The 12126-nt window shown below is 34.1% G+C and overlaps 1 protein-coding gene across 1 annotated transcript; it reads right to left on the bottom strand.

Moving 5' to 3' along the window:
- Positions 1–1652: 1652 nt before the first annotated feature.
- Positions 1653–6715, bottom strand: LOC112509134 (enolase 1-like). The gene is made up of 17 exons (XM_025113998.1): positions 6586–6715; positions 5537–5600; positions 5295–5359; positions 5164–5211; positions 4632–4718; positions 4467–4547; positions 4067–4168; positions 3908–3988; positions 3395–3469; positions 3247–3309; positions 3035–3112; positions 2650–2844; positions 2506–2556; positions 2340–2428; positions 2194–2245; positions 2044–2100; positions 1653–1928 (listed from the first exon to the last, which is right to left on the bottom strand). The coding sequence occupies exons 1-17, from the start codon at positions 6649–6651 to the stop codon at positions 1848–1850; spliced, it is 1335 nt and encodes a 444-aa protein (XP_024969766.1). The 5' UTR covers positions 6652–6715; the 3' UTR covers positions 1653–1847.
- Between the last annotated feature and the right edge of the window lie 5411 nt (positions 6716–12126).

Genomic DNA, 12126 nt, shown 5'->3' on the forward strand with positions numbered 1-12126 from the left:
GGGACGAAATTTGTAATTTACTATTTCTTTTATGAATTAATTATTTTATCAAACAATATATGGTTTGATTAACTCAAAATAAAATAGAAACCAAAAAAGATATTTAATAAACCAAAATGAAAAACTAAATCAAAAAGACTAAACTACCCCTAAATTAAATAGAGAAATTTTAATAGATTTAGTCTTAAGGAAGAAAAGAACAATAAACTACAAACTATGGAGACGAAAACAACAACAAATTAAAAACCACGAGGACGAAAAATGAATCAAAACCAAAAGGACGAAAATCGCAATCTTTCACAAAGATATATGTAAGGGCCTCGACGACAAATTCTTCAAAAAAGTTTCAAAGAGTCAAAAATCAAAAAATTAAAAAAATTAAAATATTTAATGGAATATAATTTTTGTCCTAAATATTTGATTTCAAAAACTTTTATTGATGAGAATAATCAAATGTATTTTTCACTTCTAAGCAATCATTTTTTAAGTTCTTTATATTTGAGGATTTTTACCATCTCTCATGCTCTCTCCTTTTTTATAAAGGTTTTAAAGAATTCATGTGAGTAAAGAAAATATCCTTGAAATCTCTATTCTCTCAATATTGTTATTGTCCATTTTAGAAAATCTATTGGAGATATTATAAGAGAAATTGAACCAACTTTAACCTTAATTCTATTTTAAGAAACCAACTTTTAAATTCAAGATGTGTAACAAACTTTTCATTTATTTAAGGGTGTTGTTTATGATAACATTAAAATGATGAATTAAATTTCGAGAGGAGGACGGATGGGGTTTCTTCCATGGCATCAACATTTGTTTAATGATATATTTGTCCATGGAAACACGGTTGTTTGATCGATAGATAAACCATTGATAAGTTTAGAATTTTTTTAGTTTTTCATTCCTGGAAGTATGAATCAAAGTTTTTTGATGATATTTCTTCCACTTAATGGGTTTTTATTTGATGACTCAATTGTTGGATGATCCACTTGAATGTGTTACTTCGAAGATGAATTTGGGCGGAGAATGCAAGGGGATGGGGTGGGGTGGGGTAACAAAAACAATTAAAGCTGAAATTTTACTTTTAAAATTATTTTGTATTTATTATTTAAATTTTAAATATGAGGTTGCTACAAGTTCCACATTAAGTAAACCTAATTTCTTAAAAGGTTGCTACAAAATTCCTCATTAGATTCATTAAGAGGTTACACTTTTTTAGAAAATTTCGTATTCTGGTTTTACATAGGGGACCAATTTTTTCAAATAAAGGTAATAATATTTAAAGAGTTGTAATACCAAATTTTGAAGAAAGCAATGTTTCAATTTCAGAAATTATATTATAGTAGGTAAAAATAGATAAAAAAAAATTAACAAAAACCAAGCGTGGCCCACAACTGAATTTGGGTAAGGCCAGGGAATATGATATGTATATACCTTTTTTTTCAAACCTTGTTCGTAGGTAGAGACTAGGGATGAATAAAAAATTCAACAAGTTTTTGAGCCCTCTCCATTTCTAGAAAACCCCCATTTTCGGTATTTATATTATAGAGAAGAGAACCTGTGTTGGGTATGGGACACACTACACCAATCCTTAAACCTCAACTGGTTTCTGGTCGGGAACTATCAGGTAGACAAGATAAAGAAAAGACTCGTTACCCTCAAATAAACTAGTAATTAAAGGAAATGCAAATTAACAAACTCCAAAACTCTGCTACAAATGTTCTTGGAAGCCTCAACACAAAATTTGAGCACACACCCATACATTCATTATTCAACCACCTTCCTTCTACACAGCAATAAAACTCAGATTGATTTTGATTACCACATTCCACATGGACATCATCAATCTAGTAGGGTTCAACAGGCTTGCGGAAGTTCTCTCCTGCATAAACTGCTTCTGACCCAAGCTCTTCTTCGATTCGCAACAGCTGTCAGTCAAAACACATTCCATTTCATTTTTTGTTACATACTTGCTCATTACATACATAATATAGGAGGAGGAGCATCATCATAAATAAAAGGCAATTTGTGACAGAAATCTACCTGGTTGTACTTTGCAAGACGCTCAGACCTGCATGGAGCTCCAGTCTTGATTTGACCCTGGTTAAGTTCCATTCCATTCCATCAGAATCACAGACCACAAATTTTGAATTTTTTTTTACTTTTCTAAGTGCATAATAGTTTTTCATTTACCGTTGCCAAACCCACTGATAGATCAGCGATGAAGGTGTCCTCTGTCTCTCCACTGCAAACATAATAATAATAATAACAAACCGTAAATTTTCTTCATCATACAAGAAAAAGTAGTCGGAGATCCATAGAATTTGATCTTTTCATACCTTCGGTGACTGGCCATCACTCCCCAACCAGCATGCTTTGACATTTTCACAGCTTCAATGCTCTCAGTCACCGATCCAATTTGGTTAACCTAAAATCAATCAATGTAAACCATCAACTAATTGTTTACTTATACAGAGACCTTAACAGCATTGACTGGTGATATACCTTAAGGAGAAGAGCATTGCATGTCTTCTCGTTGATTGCCTTCTTAACTCTCTGTAAATACAGATCAAAGTATTCATTGAATGATAATCAAATAATTCAAAATAGAGAAAATTTGGTAGATCAAAACAAAGCGGTAAATCTAACCGTGGGGTTGGTGACCAGAAGATCATCTCCCACAATTTGTACAAGTTCACCGCATTCTGCGGTCATCTTGCCATAGTGCTCCCAATCATCTTGGTCAAATGGATCCTCAATGGACACAATAGGGTACTCGCTCACAAATGACTTGTAAAGATCTTTCAGTTGATCTCCTGAGATCTTTTCTTTGCCATCGTTGTTCTGTTGCATTAGATAACCGAAAATACAAACACATGTGAGATAATTGATTATATAGCTGTAGATCCTTCAAGGAACCATATATATGTTTCTTACACTTGTTTGATATATTGATTCTTGTATAATATATCATGCAAATTCTTAATATCTCCAATCCATAAGATCAAATATTAACATAGAATGAGCAATTCACCTCCTCCTTGAAGTTTAGATCATAGGTCTTGTCACTTCCATAAAATTCAGATGCGGCAACATCCATTCCAATGACAACCTATAGAAATAACACATTGAAAATGTTTTTATACTCATAAATATAATTTAGTTAACTAGCAAAAAGTCAAGGAAATAAAAAAGCATGACATCCACACAAACAAATTACGCAAGAGGTTGGGTTTCAACAATTACCTTTCCTGTGTATCCAGCCTTAGCAATTGCTGTCTTGAGCAATTCAAGACCTTCCTTGTTTTCCTGAAGTTCAAAAAAGAGAAGTTGATGTTAGAAAGACATCAAAAACTAGATAAAAACACACATGCTAACATAATCCATGCTTAACCTGAATGTTGGGAGCAAAGCCACCTTCATCACCAACATTTGTTGCATCCTGACCATATTTCTTCTTGATCACAGACTGAAATCAGATTAAATGGTTAGTGCCTGAGAGACCAAATGCATATGTGAAGAATCTATACTATATTATAAAGTATTTATATTTTTGCGCTTTTAAACTCTCAATTTTTCAAAGGTACAACTTATAAAACATCAAGTACAAATTATTAATGCATACAAAATATTGCAATTTCAAAAACAATCCTATTCACCCCTTCTATAAATCTTAAGAACAAAGTTCTTGGAAACTTTCTACTACCCTTCCCAAACACAAGATTAAATAAACAACAGAATATTAATCGAGATTTTTGGAAACCACGGCTCACAATAGATCCATTTCCCAATAACAAATAAATTTAAAACAATTCCAATTTCCGGCTTATAATTAAATTTTTATATTCTGCTGCATTGCACAATTACAATTCTAGTAATTAATTAGATATGAAGAATCATTGCTCACCTTCAAGTGGTGATATACTTCAACACCCATCTTCATGGCTTCCTTAAAGCTTGAGGCACCAACAGGGAGAATCATAAATTCCTGTTAAACTAAGCTTGTGAGAATCTTTTGGTAAAAATTGTTCAGAATACAGCATCAAGAAGTGTAATCAAGACATACCTGCATGGCAAGCTTGTTTCCAGCATGTGATCCACCATTAATGACATTAAAGGCAGGTACCGGCAAAACTAATTGCTTGTTACCAGCCAAGTTGGCAATGTGCTGCACTCAAAAGTTTCCAGTTAAATAAAAGAAAATTTACAAAACACTTGTATGAGAAAAGAAAAAGTGAACCTATATGTTTATTAATTGAAAGGTAACTAAACGGTCATTGGATTGGACTGTTTAAGTTTGCCATCCAAGAACCGCCCAATGCAATTCGAAATTTGAAATTTTGGTTCCGTTACGATCCAATTATGATTGGATACCCAAAATTTTGGAACATACGACATGTATCATGCAAGTCCGAGCAATACCATGGAACATGCGCAAAAGGGTTACGCCTAGGATTTAAGATTACCTTATAAAGGGGGATCTTGAGGACAATAGCCCCAGCCTTGCAGAGTGCAAGAGACACGGCCAGGATGGCATTTGCTCCAAGCTAAAGAAATTAATGGTTCAGCAATTAGTAATGTTTATATCAAAGATCATAAAATATCCAAATCAGCGTATTTCAAATGTATACCTTTTGCTTGCACCAGCCCCACTCGTTTTGAGTTCCATCAAGTTGTTGAACCATGAAATTATCAATACCAGTCTGATCACAAGGGTCCTGTAACACACAAGATATATTAAGATAAGACTTCTGAGATTTGAAGCAACTTATTTGCTCCAACATATTCTCCAAGGCTTTCTCCAAAATGGAGAAAGTATGAGAGAAAACATAACGATCTCCAAATTTGGAGATTTCTCCAATATTAAATTATCAAGAGAAATGATTTTTTTATTGTCTCCATCAATAAAATTGATTGTATTATTATTTTTGTATAACACCTATTGAAAAATTTATTGGGATTTTATATCTATTATATATTTTAATAAAATTATTAATATTAAAATCTCCAAAAATGGAAAATCTATTGGAGCTAGAGAATCTTTTCGGAGATTTTAAATTTTGTTATAGAGAATCCATTGGCAATGCTCTTATGAACCCCTGGGCTTATAAACCGCTGATATGAAATCAATATGAAGGATTAAGTTGAGGTTAATGAGCAAACCTTGCCAACAAGAGCAGGGCCGATAATGGTGTTAACATTTGCAACAGCCTACAAACAGAGCAAATATAATATTATATCAGACATCTTCTCGTAAACAAACAAACAATAATCAATCAGAACCACCAACTCACCTTGGAGACACCTTTTCCAAGGTAGTCTGACCCTCCATCCCTTAGTTCAAGGGCCTCGTAAATGCCTACAAGACAAGAATTATAATTATATCATATAGTATTATAGTATGTCCAAAATAGAAAAAGATACTGAACCCGAAAAGAAATTTATATATCATCTGATATGTCCAAAATACACCATATGCCGATTTAAAAAATACAAGAAATGCATGGTAGAATATAGCCGGGGAAACAGATCTTACCAGTGGATGCACCGCTGGGTACGGCAGCTCTTGCCAATGTGCCATCAGATAGAATAATATCCACCTAAATCATAAAGAAAAAACCATCAAGTTAAGAGAAGGGAACTTACCGCAGCAATCGAAATGCAAATAGTATTATTTGACTTCGGCATTTCAAACCCAACCCTAATACCTATCTTTTACATTAAAAAAAAACCAAATCACTCCAACCCAAAACCATTTCTTACACCATTTGTTGCGGGCTAATAGTATAACATCAAATTTGGTGTTTCATATTTATGTGATTTTAATTTATTTGACTGGTAATAATATTTTGATTATAATATTTGTTAAAAATTTATTTATATCAGTTTATGATGTATAATTAATTTTTTTATTTTTAGGTGTCAAACTTATTTACAAACTTAAATATTAAATAAAATATATAAAGCACAATCACATATTTACAATAAAATATCACTAACACATGTATTACAATACAAGAAAATAAAAACATAAATAACCGGAAAATAAATTTATACAACACATAATAGTAACAAAAAAGAATTCATTAGTCGAATCTGTAAACAACAAATAAAAGGATATTATTGAAAATTTATTGTGGATCGGAATAAGGAATATATTTTGGAATATTAGTGTCAAAAAATGAAGTAATTAGTTGAAGATGAATCACTGTTTAGTGTTTACATCATTTTTTATGCAAGAAATGGTACAATCGATTGCACATGGTCTTATAGATTTAAGTTTCGCTGCTATTTACCGATCAATTAAACCTTGTATCAGTAATAGATCCAAGTACAAGTTCAAATCGATAGCAAAAATCGAAGTAGACTTTTCTACTTGATGCAAAAGTAATTGTATATAAGCAGGTACATATATAACAACGATCTGAACAACCCAAGCACATAGCATCAAATCACTTAAAGAAAAATAATCATCGAAAGAAAAATAATCACCGATTCAACACGAAAACCAACAAATCTGTAAGAAAACGATATGAAATACCAAAATCAAAGAAAACACAAAGGAATCTAAGCAAAGTAATAGACCTCAACGGTAGGATTGCCTCTGCTGTCGAAGATCTGTCGTGCCTTCACTGCCTTGATGGTTGCCATAGTTGTTCTTCGAGATTAAGATCTAGAGAGAGAGAGAGAGAGAGAGAGAGTGAGAGAGATGGGATTAGGTGAAGTGAGAGATTTAGGAACAAGGCACAACGTGTACTTGTAGAGTGGCGGAGTAAACTACAGCCGTCCGATCCGCGTGATTTGAAAGCCATAAGACTCATGCCAGTATTATTTACAAATCTAAACCTTCAAGTTTAGTGGTATTTACAGTCTTAATATAGATGGTAAACATTGTTTGCAATTTGATCCCAAAAGTGTTGCTTCTTTGACCTTTCCTTTACCTAAAAGGACATATTTTTTTAGGTGGAAGGAGGACATGCCCCTTTATTTCGTGTCATTTTCCATTAGTCAGAAATTTTGGCCTCACTAAGTTTTTCCTAGTGTTCACAAAACATCTTTATTATTCATTCCATTTTTATGGTCTTTTTGTTAACAGTTTGAAAGACTCACAGTTTATTTAACTAACTACATATGATTGTTTGGTAATCGCTTAATAATATAAAAAATAACTTGTTCAATAAGTTTTTAGAGAGAGTTTTATATTAATAGTCAAGTTTTTTTCTAAACTTGTAGCTTTCAACTTAAAAACGCGCTCCTTTCATATATATATATAATTCTCTTAAATAAAAACTTTTTCAATCTATACAGATAGATTAATCTACAAAAACAGTTTTTCTATACAAAAATTAATATAAAACCAACCAAACAACCTCATTTTAGTTTGTGTTGAAATGGTATAAAATTTAGTACAAACAGTAAATTTATCTTTAAGCTATTATATCATTATTAACATCAAATAGAGTTATAGAATATTCCAGGTATATCTCTTATTTCTAACTCATGTACATCGTACCTTTATTGTTTTTAGTCTTTTACAAATTCGACCTACAATTCTTTTTGGTACGATAGCTCTATAAGGTACCAAACTCAAAACATAGGTGGATTACAAAGTGGTTTCCTTGGGGAAAATTTCTCTCTTAAAGGGGAAGATCCAGTAAATTGCAAAACATAACCCTCCCATAATGTAATGTGCTATGTTGGGTATGGTTTGACATATCTAAATAAAACGAGTTTATTCAACTCCTGAGAGATTCTATAGTTTCTGAGCTTGAAGGTCTGATAGTGCTAGAGTTAACACCAAGCCACAAAGAAGGCACGGGTCATATTTTAGACTAGATGTAATGAATTCATAGGCATATTAGTCAAATTACGATGATAAGATGGGATAATTGTTCCCGTACCATGGCCAGATACAAGAATTATATCACCAGAGGACTCGAACTACAGACCTTGGTTGAACATGATGACCATGTGACCCGTAACAATCCATTTCAAGCGAAAGAGCATATCTTATTTCATTGGGAAATTCGAACTACAGACTGTGGGTGGTTCAACTCGATGATCTATGTTCCATAATAAAAGCTCTATAACATTGAAATGTGGTTTATTCTTGTGATCCGTCACTGTCAATGGTAAATAGGGTCTTCCCCGTCATCTTACGATGTTTTACACCCTTCTAAAGGTAAATATGATTTAATTACATGAAATGACTTGATTAAAGCTATTTTTCATTTTTAATTGTTTTGCAACTTTATTCTATAACTGTTTGTTCTCACTAGGCGTTAAGCCTAACACTTTTTTCTTAAATGACATGTATATCAAGATAGCATAGTAGTGAGGCTCCGAAGGTTTGAGTGGAGCGATGTTGGCAGTAGAGGAATTTTTGGGTTACAATCTTTTGGAAGACATTTGTGGAGTTGTTGATGTTACGATTATCCTTTTAAAAGTTGTAGCGACACCCGATTGTAATCTAGATCTATAATTGATTTAGATTAGTACGTTATTAGCTAACATTTATTATTGATGTAAACCCTCTTACTATTTCCCCTTGTTAGGTGATTGTGTTGGGTCACCTATTGATTTGGTGATGACCCACTGATCTGTTCCTCTACCTTAGCAACACTTAGTAGTTATTGGTTCTTTGTATATTGSYGTCTTGGTACATACTTAAAGCCATTGGCAAAATCGAAGACTAGCCAATGTGAAGACAGAAGGTCATCGATGCGGTGTTGTGGATCAACTGTCTAATATACACACCAAGACTCTGAAGTAGCTAAAATGCATATTGAAAATATTTTGAAGCTACAAGCCGATTGAAGGAAGATCTTCATAGATCGAAGATTGAAAATCTTCATAGATCGAAGATTGAAAATCTTCATGGACTCAAGATTGAAGATCATGGACCGAAGATTTGTGAGTAGCTGCTTGAAGCTRCATATCTATCCAAAGGAGATCTTCCTACAGACTGACCATATCTCTGCAAAGTTTGTCTCTACATGAACTGTGTTGTATGTACGTTGTGTACGATGAAAATGAGATATCAACATTAGTCAAGTCAACCCCTGCCTTCTTATCCTCAAATGATAAGTGTCCCCATACATAAATGCTGAAGGTAGTATAAAAAGGCAGTGTGCATCTCCCATGCACACAACTGTCTTTTGCAAGATTACTTAGTGAATTCTAAAAGCAATCAGCTATTCTCTTCTACTCCCCTGCTCTCCTGTGTGCGAAGAAATTCTTAGTGTTCTTCATTTCCTTTCAAGAACTCTTTGTGTTGTTCTTGAAAGTTMTTCTCCTTGTAAGATTGTTTAGGTTAGGTTTTCCTTTCCTATCTTCCGCAACAATCTTTTGTATTTCTGTGTGTATTAATTCTTGATATAAATCAATAAGAATTAAAAAATTGAAAAAGTTTGTGTAATTGTATTCAACCCCCCTCCCCTTCTACAATTACTTTCTGTTTATTGCCATTCCCTTCGGGACTAACAAGTGGTATCAGAGCAGTTAGCTTAATCTCAYAAGCTAGATCTGCAATGGCCTCTTCTTCTTCCAACTCTACTCCTTCTTCTTACCAAGACGATGGCACTATTGCCAAGCCTCCCAAGTTTAACAAGAATAATTTCTCTATGTGGAAAAGTCGCATGACACTCTACCTTGAGGGTGTTGATAGTCAATATCTCTCAATCCTCAAGGATGGACCCATTGTTCCTAAAGTATGGCTTCGTCATGGAAAGAGCAAAGACGATTGTAACTCTTCAAATGATTCTAATGATGATGAATAGAAATCTGACTCTACTGGAAGGTTCATCATCAAAGATCCTTCTCAGTACAATGAAGACGATAAAAGAAAAGTTTCCTTGGATACCAAGATAAGGGCTATCATTGCCCTCTCTCTTCCTGATGATGTCTTCCATTCCCTGGTAAACCTCTCTACTGCCAAGGACATGTGGAACACTCTATGTGTTCTGTATGAAGGAACCATCAAAGTAAAGAAAAACAAGAAGATTGGCCTTGTTAGGAAATATGAGCTCTTTGTGCACGGGAAAGGTGAATCTCTCACTGAGTACTACAACAGGTTTAACAACCTTTTCAATGATCTGAAGTTTCATGGCAGAGTCTGAAAACGAAGAAGTCCTATGCAAGTTTATGGATTGTTTAGCTGACTTCTGGGAAAACATCTGCACTTGTATCAAGACAAGTAAAGATCTTGAAAATATGCCTCTGACTGCTCTTTATGGAACTCTCCATAATTATGAGCAAACCAAGCTTCTCAAAAAGGCATTATTGAAGGATCTCATAACTTCTTCTCCTGTTTCCCTTCTCTCCAACGATACGAGGAAGCCAGTCAGTGAACCTCGTATCACTTATCTATCTGACACTGAAGAAGATGTTGTCAGAAAAGAAGAACTTGCTGAAAGTCATGATGATGATGATGATGATGATGAGGGTGATGAACTCTCAGTTAATGACTTGGCTGACAACATGGCTATGATGGCTACCAACTTCAAAAGGTATGCCAAAAAGGGCTCCTCTATCTTCTCTCCCAGATCTAAGGTCACCGACCGAAGAACCTTAGATCAATCTAAGTCAGCTCCTCTTGAACTGTCTAATGAGGAGTGTTTCAACTGTGGCAAGAAATGTCACTTTGTTGTTGAGTGCAAAAGCAAAAGGATCTCTAAGCATCATCCTTTTCATCCCTCTAATCGATCCTCTCACAATAAGTACAAGGCAAAGTATAAGAGAGAAAAGGCAAAGAACCTGAGCCTTCAGAGAAAAGGTAAGGGTCTCATCGCTGAGACTCATGACTGGATTGATGAGCCAACCTCTTCCTCCAGTGATGAGGACATGGCACGTCTGTGTCTTATGGCCAACATCCAGGAGATAGAAGACTCTGTCAAGGACTCCTCCTCTGCTGCTGCTACTGATCTACCTTCTACCTCTAAGGATGCCAAAGATCTGGTCAAACTAAAGAAGGTAAACAACTTCTTCTCTCTCTTTGAATCTGAAAAGGTTCAAGCTTATGATTCTTTATCTGTTGATCTTTACAATGCTAGATCTGCTAAGAATAAAGTTGACCTTGAAATCAAAAGTCTAACTAATCAGTTACATAAATGCATGAATCAATAGAAAGACTATGATAATTGAAAAATGACCTTAAAGAACAAAAGTTAATAAACAATGTTCTTAACAAAGAAAAAACTAAGGTCTTTGAAAAGCTAGAGAAAGAAAAAGCCATTCTTCAAAAAATGGGCTAGATCATCCAAGACCCTAGATAAAATTTTACATGATCAACTTCCTATTAAAGTAAAGACTGGCCTAGGTTATGATGATATGGATCTGTGTACTCCTGATGACTCTTTGTGCATTTCTTTTCACATTCTTTCTTCCTCCTCTCCATCTCACTTATCTGATTCTGTTGGATCTCTTTCTCCTAGATCCAATGAAAATGGAAAATCTCTTAAGTTCAGAATTTTTGTCAAAGGAAAAAGTTCAAACACTGAATCTGAGAATGTTCATGTCGATTGTGTGTTTAACTCTCTCTCTCTCTCTCTTAAGGAATCTTCTGATGCATGTTCTTATAAATCTAAAACTTCTGAGCATCTAAAGCATCCTTTGTGTAATATCCAATTTCTAATATGCTCAATTATTTGCTTAGTATATTTAATTATTGGGTTAAATAGAACTTATGATTTGGTAGGAGTTTGGGTCTAAAGTTTTAGAATTATATTTCTTAAGAATATATTAGAGGATTTGGGAAAAAATTTACGTCGAAAAGATATGTTAACCGGATTTTCTTGGGAGATCTTTTCTAGAATATTGTTGTTGGATGTTATAGATTATCTCTTTATGAGCGTGTAGGCGAAAACCTCATAGAAAACGGAGTTCCGAGCAAAAAGTTATGAATATTTTAAGTATTGATGGTCAAAATGGGTACCTAGCCGGGCCAAACTGGGCCCAACTCGAGTTTTAGCATTATAAATTGGAGTTTTGGCCCATTTTTCATGTCATCTAAGTCCAGAACTCACACACACACTAGAGGTGCGATTTTCACACACATAGGCTTGATTCAACTCAAATCAAAGAGGAACTACAAGATCTTTGAAGGATTTGATCACCAAGTAAGGTATA

Source organism: Cynara cardunculus (assembly GCF_001531365.2).
Source record: "Cynara cardunculus var. scolymus isolate 2C chromosome LG 1, CcrdV1, whole genome shotgun sequence".
In the NCBI taxonomy this organism is placed as follows: domain Eukaryota; kingdom Viridiplantae; phylum Streptophyta; class Magnoliopsida; order Asterales; family Asteraceae; genus Cynara; species Cynara cardunculus.

Coding starts and splice junctions, on each gene's coding strand:
- LOC112509134 (XM_025113998.1), bottom strand. CDS start 6,651: ATGGCAACCATCAAGGCAGTGAAGGCACGACAGATCTTCGACAGCAGA. Junction 2,101..2,193: donor TATCAGTGGGTTTGGCAACG/GTAAATGAAAAA, acceptor GAACTTAACCAG/GGTCAAATCAAGACTGGAGC. Junction 1,929..2,043: donor GTCTTGCAAAGTACAACCAG/GTAGATTTCTGT, acceptor TTTGACTGACAG/CTGTTGCGAATCGAAGAAGA.